The 19512-nt window shown below is 39.1% G+C and overlaps 2 protein-coding genes across 11 annotated transcripts in view; one reads left to right on the top strand and one right to left on the bottom strand.

Annotated features, from left to right (window-relative positions):
- Positions 1-145: 145 nt before the first annotated feature.
- blvra (biliverdin reductase A) lies at positions 146-6582 on the bottom strand. Of its 3 annotated transcripts, none has more exons than XM_034303701.2 (7): positions 6430-6582; positions 4844-4967; positions 3104-3223; positions 2422-2519; positions 2180-2287; positions 1930-2098; positions 146-738 (listed from the first exon to the last, which is right to left on the bottom strand). In XM_034303701.2, exons 1-7 carry the CDS (start codon positions 6524-6526, stop codon positions 474-476), a joined length of 981 nt encoding a protein of 326 aa, XP_034159592.2. In that variant the 5' UTR covers positions 6527-6582; the 3' UTR covers positions 146-473. The 3 variants fall into 3 exon arrangements, with proteins under 3 accessions (XP_034159592.2, XP_053089078.1, XP_053089079.1); XM_053233103.1 differs by lacking the exon at positions 6430-6582 and adding an exon at positions 5078-5488; XM_053233104.1 differs by lacking the exons at positions 4844-4967; positions 6430-6582 and adding an exon at positions 3355-3478.
- The window catches only part of LOC113540096 (cytochrome c oxidase assembly factor 1 homolog), an 88958-nt gene continuing 74303 nt past the window's right edge, over positions 4858-19512 (top strand). Inside the window, exons 1-5 of one of the 8 annotated variants that reach the window (XM_053233114.1) lie at positions 7017-7573; positions 7720-7840; positions 8411-8562; positions 9306-9382; positions 10783-12040. In XM_053233114.1, the coding sequence (XP_053089089.1) occupies positions 7747-7840; positions 8411-8562; positions 9306-9382; positions 10783-10795 (336 nt within the window). In that variant the 5' untranslated portion in view covers positions 7017-7573; positions 7720-7746 and the 3' untranslated portion in view covers positions 10796-12040. The other 7 variants (XM_026936321.3, XM_053233110.1, XM_053233111.1 and 4 more) reach the window with 7 other exon arrangements.

Genomic DNA, 19512 nt, shown 5'->3' with positions numbered 1-19512 from the left:
ACAAAGGATGCTTATACGTCATACAATCTTCTACTTAAAGCGCAACAGGAGGAGACTGAGCTTTTCTAAAAGGTTTAAGGTTTTTTAAAAAAAAAAAAAAAAAAAAAAAAACAGCTAAAGATTTAATTCATACATCACCCTGATGTACTGTTTTTAAAGTTTCATCTTTAATTTTGTATCAGAGCTACGGGAAAACGTAGCTATCAAATAGTCTGTATTAAAAATAAACAATTTCACTTGCGCTATGTTTGAGATGCAACCATCCAGAGACCACGTCATTATTGAAAGCAATCTATTTTTTTTTTTTTATTATTAATACTGCAACTTTTTCAGCTTGGCCAAGCCTATTTGTGCATAAATTCACAACTTGTGTAACGGCGAATCGATAGAAACCCTGATACAGAGAACTCTGTGCTAAGTGTGTGTGTTGTGAAGTCCTGAGCCGTCTCGCTGTCCCTCTCTCGTGAGTAATTTCAGGCTGTCGTGTCCTGGCAGAGTCGCCTGATGTCCTCAGCCAGCTTGAAGCAGTGAAGGATGCGACTCCGCTCGGCCTGGAGTTGTTCGGGCGGCACGGTGCCCTGCAGCTTGCTCCCAAACAGCACCATGTCCTGCATGAAGATGCCCACGGGCTCCTGGACTCCAGCCGGCAGCTCGGTCACCGTGCAGGTGCTGAAGCGCAGGTGGATGCGTTTGCCACGGCTCAGGCCTTCAGCGCGCTCCTCCGTCCAGGTCAGGGGTCTGTGCAAAGGGGGTGAAGTATAAACATGACAGACTTCCATATTATACCACAGAGCTGTTGAATTCTCAATCCTGATTGGTCAGAAGGTGTTGATTATACGTTCATAACAGTTATCGTTTCTATAGTAACAGCTCGTTCACAGGGACTTGTACAACATCGCTTTTTTTTTTTTTTTTTTTTTTAATATGTATTTATGTAATTGTTATTAAAACAATTGTTAAACATGACAGACTTCCATATTATAAACTTCCATATGTTGAATTCTCAATTCTGATTGGTCAGAAGGTGTTGATTATATTATTATGTTCATATATGTTACTGTTTCTATAGTAACAGCTCGTTCACAGGGACTTGTACAGCGCTTTTAAAATTTTTTTTTTTTTAGTTGTCGTTATGGCGAAGCTTTCTTTAACATTTACGGAAGGAGTCTCCAGCGTCAGCTCTTCAGGACGGCGCACTTTACAGATTCTCTGTAACATCGCACGCTTTGACGACAGGCTTTTTATCGAATTAACTCCAAGTGAGAGGAAAAAAAAGAGAAGAGTCCAGCGCTATAACGCATAAGTGATAACAGGAACTGACTTGCTTCACAGACGTTCCACAACATTAAATGTAACTATAAACGTATAAAACGTACAACGTGGCGTTCTTTAATTAATACTACATTGTAACTGTTGGCGATTTGCTGTGGTGCAAGAGAAATAAAACATTTCAGGATGTGCTGCGATAGAAAAATAATCAGCTTCACCAGACCATGCTGTCGTTGATTATTTTCCTATTACAGCATGACACACAGTGTTTTATTCTTTACTAACTACATGTAAAAGATGATGTTTTTCTATAGAAAACAGACAGGACATGTTTCCTGTCTTATCTTTTATATCTTTAGTTGTTTCCTGGACTGCTGACGTATAAGGAAAGCTTGTGTATATATACATACACACACACGTACGTGGAATTTGATTATTATTTGTTAGCTAACATTGCTAACATTTCTTCCTTGGAATAACGTTCCTTCTCGGAGATAACGAACAACTCGATACAGTTTAAGGTGATTGTGTGATGATTTCAACATCACTGGTGGCTATAAGCTAGCATCACGGCTCGAGTCAAAAGCCAAAAGATCCAAACATGTCTAAGCTGATTGACTCCATTTGGTGTGAAACGCAAAACGTGTTTCCTAAACTCACTTCTGATCCTTGGTTAACAGGTGGACCGTCATCTTCGTGTGCTTCCTCTCCGGTTCCTCGACCATCGACGCCGCTTTAACGCTGAGCTCTCCGAAAAGATCCACCAGCCAGGTGAGGCGGGCGATGCCGCTGAATGACAGGAACCCGAATCCGCTCTTGAGTGGACCTCCTGGGCGGACACGGGACAGGAAATGAGGTCACGGGCACTGCCGCGGTAACAGAACTGAAGGTGTGTGGGACGTGATCGTACCTGTGAAATGCAGGCTTCCTTCTTCCAGCTGTTTCCCAGCTATGTCTTTCTTCAGCTGCTTGAAGTCGGGGGTCAGGAGCTCGATGTGTTCCTCGTGCAGGACCAAACCTGAAGAGACACGGAGGTAAAGATCACGTACCTTCAGCGGTGTCTGGTGCTGATGTTTAAGCCACATTACACCACAGTGATTTTCTGCATCTTCTCATGCGGAGCGTTGTAGAATTATTTCTAAAAGGTCTCGCCTTTCTGTTGCGCCCGGTCCCACAGGTCAGCGGCGGCGGTGTAGCTGAGGGCCATGGGATACTCCACACACACGTGTTTCCCTGCCTCAAGAAACCGTCTGAGCGAAAATTAAACCACACAGCAAACATCAAATGCAGTTTGGGTTACAGTTGTAGCTAGATTTATTTTTTTCCTATTGTAATACGTTATCGTTTCTATAGCAACGGCTCATTCACAGGGAGTTGTATGACGGACATTTCACAATAACTGCTAATATGGTAGTTCTTGCCATAAGGAGATGTTTGGAAGGAGTCTCCAGTCGTTGATTATTTTCCTGTAACAGCATACCCCCATGTGTTTTATTCCTTACATATCATACATGCTATAAAATACAGGTTCTAACTAAAACCTTCCTGCTACACACGTTTATTCCTTTGTGAAAGTCATGGTCTTGATCGTATTTCTTTGTTTCTTCACTAATCATGTTTTCTAGGTGTTGATCTGGTATTGATTTTGTGTGCTTTCACTTCCTCGTCCACGCCGTACGCTCAGACTATGCCCGTTTGACCTTTGAACCTCTGCACAGGCACGCATACAGATCATCTACGCAGCCGTGCTGATCTTCAAATTAAACTCCGAGCGCTCGGATTCATCAGAATATGACTTCTTAAGGACTGAGGACTAAACGTCGTGGTGTCGCACCTGATGTAATCTTCATGGCTGGCGTTTTCTGTGCACAAGAAGGCCACCTGAATGTCGCTGCGGCTCAGCACCTCCTCCAAAGGGATCTGTTGGACTCCCTGCTGCTCCTCCAGCGGCCTCCTACACATCGGAAATCCATTAAAGCCAGTTTTACACTGTGAGAACATTCCAATGAAATCTTATCCGAATTCTATAACAGATTGTACGATGAAGATCCTCTAACGATAGATCTATGATCAAAGAAAGCTCACTTTGAAGTTTTTTTTATTCTGTCCATTAGCATGTTTCGTTTACGTCTCGCCCATCGCCGCTAACGTATCTGTAGGTGTCCCGCAGGTAACGCTGTACGATGAAGATCTTCTGACGATAGACCTACGATGAAAGAAAACAACTACGTTCTGTTTACAGGCTCGTGCAGAAAATGTCGCAAAAACATTCTTATTACTTCAAGCTCACTTTGAAGTTTTTTTTATTCTGTCCATTAGCATGTTTCGTTTACATTTCGCCATCGCCGCTAACGTATCTGTAGGTGTCCCGCAGGTAACGCTGTACGATGAAGATCTTCTGACGATAGACCTACGATGAAAGAAAACGACTATGTTCTGTTTACAGGCTCGTGCAGAAAATGTCGCAAAAACATTCTTATTACTTCAAGCTCACTTTGAAGTTTTTTTATTCTGTCCATTAGCATGTTTCGTTTACATTTCACCCATCGCCGCTAACGTATCTGTAGGTGTCCCGCAGGTAACGCTCTACGATGAAGATCCTCTGACGATAGACCTACGATCAAAGAATTACGACTACGTTCTGTTTACAGGCTCATGCAGGAAATGTCGCAAAAACATTCTTCAAAGTGAGCTTGAGGTAATAAAAATTTTTTATTCTGTCCATTAGCATGTTTCGTTTATGTTTCGCCATCACCGCTAACATTTCTGTAGGTGTCCCGCAGGTAACGCTGTACGATGAAGATCCTCTAGCGATAGACCTACGATGAAAGAAAACAACTACGTTCTGTTTACAGGCTCGTGCAGAAAATGTCGCAAAAACATTGTTCTTATTACCTCAAGCTCACTTTGAAGTTTTTTTATTCTGTCCATTAGCATGTTTTTCGTTTACGTTTCGCCCATCGCTGCTAACGTATTTGTAGGTGTCCCGCAGGTATCCCACAGGTAACGCTGTAGGATGAAGATCCTCTGACGATAGACCTACGATGAAAGAAAACGACTACGCTCTGTTTATGGGCTCGTGCAGAAACTGTCGTGTAAACACAAACATTCTTCAAATGAATCTGAGAATTACGAATTTTTTATTTGTCCATTAGAATGTTTCGCTTTTGTTTCGCCGTCGCCGCTACCCTATTTGTAGCTGTCCCCCGAGTTTCGCAATAGTAATCCTCTGCCGTCTTCCTATTGGTGGCTTTTAGAAGAGTGTCATAACGGCGCTTACACTGAGACTTTAATCAGAAATTTCTCACGCTGCCAGAACGTCGGTTCGTCGGTTGTCTGGTCGCAGTTATTGTTATGCGTATGTTTTAAGTGATAACTCGTAGTACAACGCTGCAGTGTTAAAAGGCAGAGTTCCTGCACAAAGTGTGTGAAGTTTGCCAGCATTCTTTACTCTCATCGATTATATCTCCTCCCTCCTGTGATTCCACCATTTTGAGAGTTTACTTTTCTTCACGGACGTGATAGTTGCATCGAAATAGTTGTATGATTACATGATTTCTCAAATGACACTGACCTAGACACCAAGCCTTTAAGAGTGAAGATTTCCGCAGCGCTGGACGGCAGAGGCGCGAGAAGGTCTCGGATCCTGACCCGGCCCGCCATGCCGACGCCTACCACCACACACCCAAACATGTCACCTGAGGAAATAAAAGTTAAAATCCGAATGAGGTGAGCCTGGCTAGAGTTATCACGATAGAAAACTAATTTCCCCACATTTCCCGCACTTCTTCATAAAATCTTCACCTACGTTTTGACCCTTGTGTGTGGAGAAACATGAAGTCAGTTGTTTGTAATTTGTTATACATCACATGCTGTGTAATGTGGCGTTCAAGGCGAGTGTGTTAGTATGGAATGGGAAATAATGACTTAGCACTGACGAAACATTAAAACAGGGTTTGGATACTAAAGCCAGTTGGTCTTCTGTCGTGTGTGTTTGCTTGATAAGCTTTAATACGTTATCAGTCGCCACCCATCTGGATCTGCAGTGCAAAAACCAAACAACAAACACAGTGACTAGTGTAAAACAGTTCATATTCATCGCTACGTTGGGTTGTTTTGTAATATGCTTGTATGCCCATGTTTAGAAGAATCATTTTTAACACCTACAACAACAAAGACTACTACTGCATGCACTGAAACACTGCTAATCTCCAACTTCTACGCAGTGAAACCGAACTGACTCACTTAAGGACTAAACCGATTCACTGAGGAGAGAGGGAGCGAATCTCCTGAACCTGATTCACTGAGTCAGTTGATTCACTGAACAACAGAGGAGCGAATCTCCTGACTCCTGATTCACTGAGTTAAATGATTCACTGAACGACAGAGGAGCGAATTTCCTGACTTCTGATTCACTGAGTCAAATGATTCACTGAATAATAGAGGAGCCAATCTCCTGAAATTGATTCACTGAGTCAACCGATTCACTGAGGGTAGAGGAGCAAATCTCCTGAACCTGATTACCGAGTTAACTGATTCACTGACCAAGACAGAAGCGAAACTCCTGACTCCTTATTTACTGAACGAGAGAGAAGTGAAACTCCTGACTCCTTATTTACTGAACGAGAGAGAAGTGAAACTCCTGACTCCTAATTCCCTGAGTCAGATGATTCACTGAACGACAGCGGAGCGAATTTCCTGACTCCTGATTCACTGAGTCAAATGATTCACTGAACAATAGAGGAGCGAATCTCTTGACTCCTGATTCACTGAGTCAAATGATTCACTGAACAATAGAGGAGCGAATCTCTTGACTCCTGATTCACTGAGTCAAATGATTCACTGAACCACAGAGAAGCGAATCTCCTGAAATTGATTCACTGAGTCAATGAGCGAAGCTCAGGTTCGTCTTACATACAGGTTTTTTGAAATATTACAGCGTGCACCATCCAGTAAAATGTCGTACTTTAGCCTCCATGTTATAAGTTTGCAGTTTGTCGTAGTGTGAACAAACAGGGCGACTTTTGTAGCCTGTAATCGTTTTATAACATATATAGAGGACATAGTATTATATAATAACCCGCAAAACAGGTGTGTAGTTATAAACATGTTAACTAATTGTTCTTGTCTGAAAAGGAAAGTCACAATCTGTTCACTTACCGCAGATAAATCTGGTCTCAATGTAAACAATAGCTGTAGGATGTCGGCTTTTACACAATTTTGCAGAAGTATATGTGAGTGACGCACACTGGCGCATGCGCAGATGGAGGGCGCTGATCTGCACACTAGTGACATCTGGTGGCCGAAAGGATGAACTGCAACTCTTAATGGAAAAGGTCCTGGTGGATGCTGCATTATTTTTGTTTTGTTTTGTTTACAGGTAATAAGTCTGTGTTTAAAACATTCTTTCAAAAGAATAAAGGCAACATTAGGATGAATATATAATTTAAATTTATAAGCTATAAATGGCGTACCAAGGAAGATACAAAAAGAAAGATACAAGAAATACAAGAATGCAGTCCAAAAGTAAAGAAGATATAAAGAGAGACAGAAATTATTACTCATAAATGCACTATCATTAATTATAGACTATTCACTATTAATTATAACTTCCCAAATCATGCACCTGACAGCCCCCCACCCCTCCCGCCGCTTTTGACGTCATTGGTCACGTGTCCATGACAGAACGAGCCTAACCGAGTCAAACCGAGTCGAGCCGAAGGACGAATTCTGTTTTGCTCAAGACTAGCAGGGCTTGGTTTATGATTTGCTCAATCCAGACACCCCCATTGTACCTATATTTACATTTACATAACATTCAAATTCAGAAACGTCTGTAACAAACCAAATATTGTGAAAATAGATTTTAAAAAAGCCAATCATACACGATTTTATCAAGGTAGTCCCAGATTTCCCCATAGACTTGCATTGACTCACAATCGAATGGAGCCCTTACCAATATGGCGGACATGTTGACGTCTCGGACAAGCTAGCAACGTCGGCTAATACGAAGTCTACTGTTTAGCTGTATCAGTGCCTGGTAGCTGACTAGATATTTAGCTCGCGTGTATGTCATTTTAGTTAAGAGATAATGTGCTTAGTGAACTCTTTAGCTTAGTGAACTCTTTTAACAGTAGTATAGTATTGCAATGTTTCGATTTATATTGTAACCATATTAAGCGTACAATAAAGTTTGGTGGATTCAAAACAAAGATGGCCGCTTCCATGTACTACAAGGTGATGTAGCGAAGTCTGCCTATTTATTGGTCATTACTCATTTTTACTGATGGTTAAGATACTCATGGTAGGTTTGATACTCATGGTATACACACACACACACACACACACACACACAGTGAGGGGAAGGAAGCTTAGAGTGTTTCTGGATCTTCTTCTGGAAGTTCATGTTGTGTCTCTTGCTCTCTTCTCATCACTGCACCTCTGCTCCAGATCTACTGAGCAGTTGAGAACTTCAAGATGAGCCGCTCTATCAACCACCTGCAGCAGATGACCATCTTCGTCACCGTGGTTACGGGCGGAGGCTGTGGGGTGATGTACTACCTCATGCAGAGTGAGTGGTTCGAAAAGCCGCTTTTCCACAAGAGCTCATTTCACACATCAGGAACAGTTACGAAGAGTTACAAAGAGTTACGCAGAGGTCACTGTAACTGTTCATATGCGATGAGCTGACTGTTTAGCGTTTTTTTTTTTTTTTTTTTTGGAAGGAGTCTCCAGTGTCAGCGCTTTGCAACCTCCACAGGTAATGCTGTGAGACAGAAATATAAGTTCTCACAGTTTCTGGCTGTTTTTTGGAGCTTCCTCTTTGGAGAATCGCTCGGGATCTTCTGAAGAGCCGGTGTGCCGTGACAATACGCTGAAGCGAAGTTTCTTAGATAAAACTGACTTAACTGAAGCAGAACCTACCCAGAAGGCATTGCGAGAAAAGAAAATGACGAGTGAAGCTGTTAATGTATAAAACGTACTCGATAAAATGTTTCTAACATCTGATTTGGGTTTTATGTACTTCATTTTGATGTTATGCTAATAACTACGTAGCTAATACACGCTTACACAAGGGCGGGTTATTAATATAGTGGAAAAATAAATCATTTCATGTTGTCTAAAAATCTGTTTTGTGTAGAAAACTTTGCCAAATCGGAGTACTATCGATCTGCAGTTGAGCAGCTAAACGATCACTCCACGGCGATGGCCAATCTGGGAGCTCCTCCCTTAAAGATCCACAACATCCATCTCACCGATCGCTATAATCGCGTCGATCACTCCATCGCCCAGGTCAGTCTTTTTCTCTGTTCTGGAGTGGGTTCGTCATAAGTCAGGGTTTTAACTAATACTTTGGCATCACACCACCCAATTGATGATTATTTTCCTATAACAGCACATCCTGAAGTGTTATATTTCCCCTCTCCTTGTGTCAAAGCATTGTTGAATTCTCGATTCTGATTGGTCAGCTCTTACAGTATTGCTGTCTATAATTCACATCACAGGTTCCTAATATCTTATCATTTCTGTAGTAACAGCTTACGCATAGACTCGTGTGGCGGATTAAACAACGTGTGACTGTCAATGGGATGAAGTTTATTTAACATTGCTGGAAGGAGTCTCCAGTTTCAGTGCCTTGTTGCAGTCAGTAACTTTAAGTTTTCCGAGGAGTTTCTCGCTAACAAGCTGTACGTTTTTGATTTATTAACTTTAAAGATGGGACACAATGTTGACGAGGGAACGACTATAAACCGATATTCCTGCGTGTCGTTGTTTGTTAAATAAAAACGTTGTAGCTGTTGGAAACATTGCTGTGTTATACGAGGAATAAAATACTCAGGGACGTGCTGTTATAGGAAAATAATCAACTTCACCACGGTAACAGATAGCTCAGTTTCGTGTCCTACACAACCCCAACCCCCGTATCGTTGATTATTTCTTATGACATCACACCTCCATCACGAATGTTTTATTCCTTACATATTGAAATTAAAAGGCTACTTGTGTCATTGTCTTATGTTTAATTTTTTTTTTAGCTAAAAATCCCTGTGACTGGATCAAAGACAGGAGGCTACCTGTACACGACGTCCATCAGAGACGCTATTATGAACAGGTATGCTGCTTCTACCTTTTGGTTCTACGTCCTTAAATAACAAAGAACGAATCCCAAACCACTACTATATATACGACAGCACGGATAATAGATACTTAAATAATGATGTTTGTGATATATTGTGTTTATATAGTGCTTCAACCAAGACTGGGGAAAAAATCAGTCAAGTAGACACGACATGTAGCAAAAAAAAAAACAGACAGAGGGTTCGGAAGTCATAACAAGTACCAGGATTAAAAAAAAGTAATCAAACCTATTGACAAACTCCAGGTTACAAGGAGACAAAACATTATCAGGATGAATCTTGCTACTTACAAGTTTCCGAACTCCTGCAGTTTCTTCTACAGAATAGCAATTAAATAAGGAAAATTAAAAAAAGCTGCTAAACGAGTGCTTCATTAAAGGTACATGATGCACTTGGAGGTTAAAGCTACAAATAAAAGCCTCCTAGACAATGCTAGTGACCGGGTTGTGCTGTTGTAGGAAAATAATCAACGACAGAGTGGTGTGATGTGGCCCGACGCAAAGCAGAGTTACTCCTACAACCCCAAAGTTGATTGTTTTCCTATAATAACATCCCGAAGTGTATTATTCCTCTTATACAACAAGAAGTTGGATTTGTTTCTTAACAAATGATACGTCATGACTTTTATCCGTTTATAGCTGCGTTTAATGTCCGCAAATCGTCAGCGAGACAAGTTCTTGTTCCATCACCACCCTCTCTTTTTTTAATCTCTCTGGAAGTTAAAATGCAGCTTAAGCACAAACTCCTCTATCTTGAAGACTTTCCCACAGTGGAAAAGTTTAAAGTTAGAGCTTTACGGAGCACTGACACTGGAGACTCCTTCCAAAAACACTAAATAAATGTCTTCTCACTGAAAAATTTGCGATATAAATGAATCTGCGTTTTATTAACCATGGATTATGCTACTATTGAAACTGTTACTATAGAAACAATAACACTCCTCGGGTAGAATATTTAAAGAACATAAAAAAGTGGATCATGGTAGAAACAGGTAGAGACTTGTAGTAGGGTACAGTTAAGTGTAAAAGTTTGTACACCCTCAGGACAATATATACTCCTGGGCACAAAAAAAAGGCAAAATAGGAAGCTTTTAATGGTCTTAACAACAAATCATTGGTCAGGAAATGAGCAAGAATTAACAAATAGATAAAGGAAGTTAGCATGTGAGAGCTTTTCCCTTTGATTTTTAAATGATTTAAGCCTCGTGGCCCCTTGATGAGCTGCATCAGGTGCAGCAGATAACGAAATAATCACTAATCTTTTAAGGAAAAAAATCCCAGAAGATATTTTTGACAGATTTTGTACACCCTGACATGCATTAGTTTGAATTTTACATCAAACATTTTAACCATTTTTATGATTTTCCATTGTGTAGGAGAAGACTATAGAAGTGAATTTCCCTGTTTCTAGGGAAGGAAACCAGCGAATGGAGGCACAGGAGCTCTCAGGAGTGCATTTGTTTCACTCTCGCTCATTTTCTGACCAGTGATTTGTTGTTAAGATCATTAAAAGCTTCATATTTTGCCATTTCCGGCTTGGCCCAGGAGTGCAATTCATCCCAAGACATTTAGTATGTAGTATGTAGTATGTTTTACCTGCCTGATGTCATACACTGCCTCCTTCAGATCACTCCATGGAAAAAACCCCTCCTTTTTTCTGTTCATTTGCCTTATGTTTTGGGTCGTTCTCTCTTTGCAGGCTACACCCACACTTCATGTTTAACATCTTGACATTTACATTCCATTTCCATTTTTTCCCCATTCAAACTTCTGGGATGCAAACGTTTCCCCGTCTGACTGTAGGTAAATTCTCAGGCAGGTACTTCAAGCAGCAGGACAAAACATCAAACCACGATGTAAAATTGGGCCCATAATGTCCAGAACACACTGTATTGATAAGCATTGAAGCGCAGACATTATCACCACCGGCCAGGTGTAGTGAAATACTGAACGTGTGTGTGTGTGTGTGTGTGTGTGTGTGTGTGTGTGTGTGTGTGTATAGGCTGTTGCTTTCTGAGCTGCAGGGGTGACAGCGTTCATCACGTTCCTTTTATTGGTGTCTGTTTATTATACCATTTGAAAATTTTAAAACTTTCTCTGCTCTCGTCTGTACAGTGTGTGTAAGTGCTCTTCTCTGTTTTGATGATGATGATGATGATGTGATGGCAAGGCGCAGGAGCAAGGCGGACATTTTGCGAGTCGGTATCCGATTAAAAACCGAATTGATTGGGCTTATGTTTCTTTTTCTACATGTAGCTGTTCAACAGCTTGATCAAAGCGTGACCTTCACTGTGTGAGGAAATTACTGAGGCGCAGTTTTAGTGAAATGTCTGTATGGGTTTTAAATTTTAGCCAAAACTTGATTTTTCGTTGTTATGAATTGTTTTAATATTATTATTTTTTTCCCTGAATTTGGCCACAGGTTTTTCCCAGAATGCCACACACACACACACACACATGTATACACACATTTAATGTATGGTACAGAGTTCAGATCCCAGGAATACCTCGAACCCTCAGCTGCTCAGTTCTGTGCCCGGACTACATCCTGCCTCGTTAATGACCTGTTTTATAGAACTGCATGGATTCTGCATGGATCATTCGCTCTTTCTTTCCTGGAACGTTCTCTGTTCTCTGCAGGTGGCATCTCCAGCGAGTGGCTTTGCAGCTCAAGACCGGCGAGACCATCGAGATTTTTCCCAGAACAGAATCCGAGTAGCTTTACACGTAGCTTCACTGTTTTGCTTGTTATAATGGATATGAACTGCAGATATAAGGATAGCTAAAAGGTGAAAAATGACAAGCGAATATAGATTTAGTGTCAATAATGTGCTGAATAATGTATTTTTTTTAAAATATATATATATATTTTACATAATAATGTGTATAACAATAGCCAAAACAGATCATAGTGTATTTCTTTCAAAATAGATATGCTATGATGGACAAACAATTTCAATAAAAAAAAAAAAATCAAGGAAATACTACATATTAAAGTGTTTCATTGTAAATTATGCAAAGTCTAAGCAAAAGACGAGATGTTTTTGTGACTGACCAAAAATTCAAGAGGCTTAAAATTCATATAAATGTGAGTTGGTGCTCTCAGAATATACGAGCTAGAATTAAAAGTCTGAGACTTTTTTTTTTTTTTTAATAGATAATTTTAAATAATATCTTTCTAATTCTAATGCTAATCTTTGCTATCTCAGCTTCTCCTCCATGTCAAGCAATGGTCTTGTGTTTTTAGTAAAATAAGTGTCTAAAAGCAGCTTTACAGACACCAGGAAGCAAATCAAGGCCAACTCTAAGGAAGAAGAAATCTTGCAGTATGAATGTATATATTATAATCTGATATGAATATGTGATATGTCAATGATTCATGGTTGCAAAAGGAAATCTGTAATGGACAAGCAACTAGAATGAAAATACTTCATTCGACTGCTATTACATTTTGTTTCTGATCATCGGATGCCTTTAATGGTGTGTGATGAACGTTCCACTAGAGGATGCCGTTGGTCTGAAAGTCTGCAGTCCCTCCTAAAGGCGTGCTTCTCTTGTTTATTCCCTCAAAACACAAACAGGTACCTTGTTAGTCCTTCGACATGGAAGATGAATACATAAAATGTGGACGTCTCTCCTTCCACGTCGTATTTAATGTGGTCCTGCACAAATGGGACCCAATTGGACACTTGCAGGAAAATCAGAACAGTACATAAGAATCTTTTCCAAAAAAAATCAAAAATCAATCACGCTTGTAATCAAGTCAGAATGCCTCTACAGAGGAAAATCCCCAATAATGAATAATTAAACATTCGTTCAGTGAGAAGAAAGTGCGAGATGCATTTTTAAGCTCTCTTCACCATATTCAAAGTGTTTCTCCTCCTTGTTGCGTGTGGTTTCTTTGGCTTTCGCATTTCACTTATAACAGGGTGCCTCCAGGAGTTTCACTGTCTACACAAAAGCATCTGAAGAATCGAAAATTTAATTTAGTGCTAGGTTGGCATGAAATTACATTTCCTTTTCACTTTCAAATCTCCGAATGAAAAGAGGAACCCCAAAGCATAAGTAAATTAGTGAACACATTTCTAAGAAATGAAATGATGCAGCAAAACATTGTACTGATCTGGGAGAATGATGTCTGTTCCAGTTAATGCAAAATTACTGTACACACATATACACACAAGTCTACTTTCATTTTACATGAGATATACTACCAAGAATTTTTATTTACATAAGTACTATTAGTATAGTTGATGTTCATTATTTAATAATGTACAACGTTAAGTAAAGAATAAAACGCTTGCTTGCTGTAATAAGAAAATAATCAATTTTAGGATTGTCTGTTATGGTGGAATTATTTTTTTCCATCCTGAAATGAATTATTTTCCAATAACAGCTCTTCCCGAAATGTTTTATTCCTCTTATACCACAGCAGTTTCCCTCTTTTTATTTATTAAAGAACATCACATTGTACTTGTTCAGCTGTTTATAGTTACATTTAATATTGTGGACGATCAGCAAAACAAGTTAGTTCTTGTAATCACTAATACTGTATATAAGCAGCTATAAAAAGTCATAATAAGCTATAAACATTCGTTCTATCAACAGCTTCTCGTTTTATTCTCTCTCTCTTCAAGCTGTTCAGCTCGTCACGTACCATTTGCCCCATTTTTGCTTTTCAAATTGCTGCCGTTTAAATGGTAAGACATGGATGATCTTGGCACAATGTTAATTATTGTCTCCTAATTACAATTACATGACATTTGACTTCATGTGTACACTCCAGTATGCATGGCACGTTATCATCCCTAGTGAATAGTGGTTTTGTTGCGTTTGCATAATTTATTATTATTCGCCATTTTTGGCTCCATGGTGGTGGCATAAATGCTTAGAAAGCATTATTCAATAACAACTGGCAAATCTGCATTATTGGATACTTCATCCAATATTTCAGTATGCTTAATATGCAATATTCAGCAACCCTTAGTGAAGCTTTTGCCTCGGAGAACTGCTCCGAGTGAGGAGGGAAGGAGAGTTTGTTAGCACTGTGTACACATTAACCTTGTTAGTGCTTGAGTTACATTTTACTCCATGCCTAATGAGCATTATTTAACAACTTTTTTGGTTCTCTGCAGGACCAGTAGTTGAGTGGGAATTGATCCAACTCTATGTCTAGCTTTTATCAGAGGCCTGGCAGCACAAACTAAGCATATAAATAAAGACAGTCCAAGAAATAATGAGCAGTAATAAGGCTTGAAATTGCACTTTCAGGTCTGTTCAGTACCTTTCCTCCTATCATCCTCCATTAAAACCATTGGATTCGTAGATCTTGGATATAAGAGTAACCCATGCCAAGCTTTTGAACAATTCATTTTATATGTTTTCTACTGTCTACAAAAACCATGTCCTTAGAAACTCGCAATTTTCTCGAGTCTCACTAATTAACCATGAGATTCAGGGGTTTAACCAGATGCACTTCTGTCAAGAAGACCACTGGAAGCTCTCTATAATTATAAAGAGAACTGATACTATGTCTTTTGGAAGGCCAAATAAGTGAAAGGCTCTGTGAAACAAAGCTTGTATAGATTTGGATTGTCCACAGCTGTAGATAATTTATTGAAAATTTCACTAATATAGAGGCTTTCCGTTGGGAGTTTGGTAAGTCAGAGAGTAAAGAAAAGACAAGGTGTAAACCCTTGTTTAGTATGTTTGGAAGGAGTGTGCAGTAACTCTGCTTCATGACCTCTATAAATATCCATAATAATACTCAGTGCTCAGAGTAATGTAAGGGACTACCATGGCTATTGAACAAAATGGCTTTTACTTTTACCACAAGGGCTGAGGATGAATAGGAGTGTCTAAACAGGGGTGTTTCGGTGATCAGATTTTGAAAATTCTTTGGAAGCCACTTCATTTCCAGACAGCTTCCTCTTCTGGCCACAAAACTGTAAGGTCAACAGGGCTGAACGGTCAATCAAGCTCTCAGTAGACTAATGCTAAATGTTAGGAAACCCCAGGAAACTGCAACTGGTGTCAGTTGACCACAAGGTTCAACTTGGATATAACCAAGGTCTGCTTCTAACACATGATACATGTTTCTGTAATAAAGGTGAAACAATCAGAATGTCATTTTTATAGCTAATCACACACTGTTCCAAATATCCCATAGTACCTCATTTATACAGGTGCGTTTATCAGACTACAGCATCGCCTCGTGCTCGTACCGTCTTCTGCAGTAGATAAAATGTTCGATTTGATTATTGTACAGCATGTATGTATGAAATTTAACCTTAAATGACCTCTGTCACTTCAAGAGCATATGGAAATAATTCAGCAGAAATCACATTTAACCCTTTGTATCCATTACAGGACCAAAGTATACCCTATTTCCTTCAAGTACTTGAAAATATATATATTTAGCATGTTTAAAATTCATGTTTGCATGAGTTTGGGATTCAAAACAGTGTCACAGTCTTATTATATTGGGTATGTTTTTTGTGCTTCCCAAAGATTCCCCTAAATCAGTATGCTGTTTAGTTACCAGAGTGAATTAAAAACATCTTTGTAAAACTCTGACTAGATCTCTGCTGCTAAGGGACCATCAATCAATGGCATTTATCCTCCATAGTCAGTAATGCATGATGGTTATTGGAAAGTGAAGACTAGAAATCCTTATCTGTGAGGTTTCCCAAACCCCTGGAGTTGTTTTATTCTGAAATGAAGATTTACTCACTACTCAAGGAGAAAATAACGAAAAGGAACGAGACATTGTTTATTCATTAAGGCTGAAGCTTAAGCTGTCGATGCATTTTTTGGGCAGGATGCATGTGATAAAACGTAGTCCTTGTTGTAACCCCTGCTGTCTTTCTTTAAGGTCATACCGTTAATTTGCACAGACTGACACTGATTTACATTCACATTTACATTTATTTAATATATATTTATTTGGAAGACACTTTTATCCAAAGTGACTTAAAAGTGAGGCATCATGGACCTTTTTAAGAAGTACGTATCCATCAGCTGACTTGAAACAAAGTGCAAGGAGCAACAACTAGATAAAAAATAGTTCGATCACGTGCACAGGACTACTACAAACGTTTTGCAGGTTTTGTAGCTTGGTCCGTGTTTTGTTTTTCGCTCCAGGAAATAAAATAAAAAGATCCTGAAGCAACATTCAACATCACTTAATACACAATAGCATTTCCTTTCGATTTTTTTCTTTAGGGTAAACATGCAGGCAGCCTTTTACCCATACACATGTCAATGTTGTTCCATTCAGCTCTAACAGCCTCCCACATGCCATCAAGTAGACGTGGGTGCTAAATTTAAATGATGCAACATCTTTGTGGTAAGAAGGCCCTGAGTGTAATAGAGCAGAGATAAATTCGACTACTTGTGAGAAACACTGCTTTATGTTAAAGATTTTCGTCAAATGATTATGGATTCATGGATAGTGTCCTCTCAAGAGGTCACTTTTTAATCCCTTGTAAGTACAAGTGTAGGCTCGATCCATCTAATACCTTGTAATGCAGATGTTCTCTATGCTGCCATTTTCATTTAATATCATGATCGAGTCATGGGTGTTTACTAAACATCGATTATATACCTCTTGCTCATTTTGTATAAGAAAGATACTTCACCCATTAACGGTTAATTCAAAGCAAGAGTTAAGGACTAGTTAGCATCTGTAAAACATATACATGCCCAAAAGACAACATCAAGAAGACAAATTATATTTTATACCAACAATGTGTTATATTTCACAGATGTTTCTTCATTATTACAATGCCTGAAAAGTATAATTAAGATATTAATAGTGGAAAAAACCCACAAAATTATATTCAGCTGGTTCTGTTAGATGTCTTATACAGCCTTCATGGGGGATGCAAACTTTTGCACTCAACTCTAAACCTTAAAAGCCAGGTAATTTTTTTGGTGCTATTTCTTTGAACCCTCTCGCTATCCTCTATATGATCTAACTGCCACAGTGTTAGCCTGTAACACAACCTCAACCGGCTGTTCCCAGGTATCTTAATCATTTCCCCAAAAAAAAAAAACTGAGGGATTCACAGGAGTTCCCAACCTGGAACCACGGTTGTTTAGGAGTTCTAGCTTATCTGGCGTAGCTTATCACTAAACAACAGACCAGAGCATGATAATGAGATTACTGAATAAGGAAATTGGAAATACACGGTAAAAACAGTTTCTATTCAGGCATGTTTTATAATATTTCCCAACCTGTGCATACACTATACAGTATACGCAAAAAAAAGCATTGACTCTTAAGCTAAGCTAACTCTGGTTACCAGAACATGGCTAATCAGCGATGAACACAAATCAAACCATTCAAACAGAGGGACTTGTTAAGGAGTCTGTTTGATAAGTGGGATTTGCCATTGATAAAAGTGTATTAGTATCTATGGGGCTAGCCTCACAATCCTCGCTAAGTACGTTTTGCCATGAACCAGCTACTTTTACAGAAATAGGCAATTTGACTGATATGACACATGAACCATCGAACTACAAAAGTGCATATGGAAACCCAGTCAGACTGCATCTTAGATTCTGACGCTATCGGCCAAAAAAAGTGTACCTGAGGCTGAGACCATGAGACTGATACCTGTCTAGATGATGATTTTAGTCTTTGTGCATATCAGAGATATTCGAGGTCATCCGTGACAGCCAGAGTATTCATCCTGAAAGTATGATGACTAACATAATCAAAAGAACATTACAGAACTGGAAGTTCTCACGTAAATTTGAGGTGTCATTGCATCCTGGTAACTTTTGTTTGCTTTTTTTTTTTTGTGTCATCTCATCAATAGGTTCTTTCACTCGTCAAACCTCAGGGACTCTTGAACTGAATTGAAGCCTTGATCTTGTAGCCTTTGTCTTTAGACCACAAACATGACTGTGTCTAGCTTTTCAATACTCAGACTCTTGGTCTTGGTGTCATTACTCAATGTCTGGAAACTGAGTTTTTTATATAATTATTCATCATCCAATCATAACAGAGTGTGTATAAGGTTTTGTCTCATTTTCCACTCTTGTCCAGTGTGTGCAGCTTTAATGGTTGCTGTGGTGCAAGGCAACCATGTTACTAACATGTTTAGTGTTTTATATATAAGGAGCAAATCACTACAGGGCATGCTGTTGCAGGAAAATAATCAACGATGGGGTGCTGTGATATGTCTCTAGTTACCGTTACCATCGAAAAAAGGATTATTTTCCTATAACAGCATGTGTTTTATTCCTCTTAGCATCAATTTGACAATGATTACTTTTTTATTTTAAATTAAAGAATGACAAATGGTACATTTTATCCATTTATAGTTACGTTTAATGTTGTGGAATGTCCGTTGAACAAGTTAGTTCCTGTTATCACGTTCACAATCATGTTATAGCACCTAGAAACAGTCGTTCTCTCCTTTTTCTCTCTCTTGAACTTAATATGAAAAAAATATATGCATTTCGTCAGGTTACTAAGAAACCGCAAAACGCAAACTCCACTGTCTTGAAGACTTTTCCCTGAATGTTACAAAGCACGAACACTTATGATTCCTTGCAAAATCTTTTTGAATAAACGTCTCCTTCACAATATCAATGATTATGTGTTTTTCTTTGCTGAACAACACATTGTTAAATTGGTTTAGTATTAGTCTTAGTAGTCTTATTATTAGCATTAGGATTAGTATTAGTCATAAGTGGAGGTGCGGTTAAAGAAAGTTAATCAACACCTTCTGACCAACAGTAATTGAGAATTCAACACTGATGTGGTATAAAAAAACTTTCTATCGTCTCTTTGCTCTATAATTTGATTTTAGAGACAGGGCTTCAGTGTTTCCACCGCACATGAATAAGGTTTTTCCCTGGAACCATTCAGAGCCATTTCCAAATTCTGCTGAAAGATTGTATTACTGTAACTCCTCTGAATACATGTTTTTAATTTACAATTTAGATTATATCATTACATCATTATGTACCTCTATCAAAGCTTAACCTGTGCTTGTGCAAAGAAGGGCAAAGAAGGAGCGGGAACATTTGTTCCTTTCAGAGTGCCAATATATTTTGCAAATAGCTCCCATTTACTGTTTCTCCTATATCAG

Source organism: Pangasianodon hypophthalmus, chromosome 4, assembly GCF_027358585.1.
Source record: "Pangasianodon hypophthalmus isolate fPanHyp1 chromosome 4, fPanHyp1.pri, whole genome shotgun sequence".
In the NCBI taxonomy this organism is placed as follows: domain Eukaryota; kingdom Metazoa; phylum Chordata; class Actinopteri; order Siluriformes; family Pangasiidae; genus Pangasianodon; species Pangasianodon hypophthalmus.
Note: the sequence above shows the minus strand (reverse complement) of the source record. Positions and strands in the feature narration are given on the sequence as shown.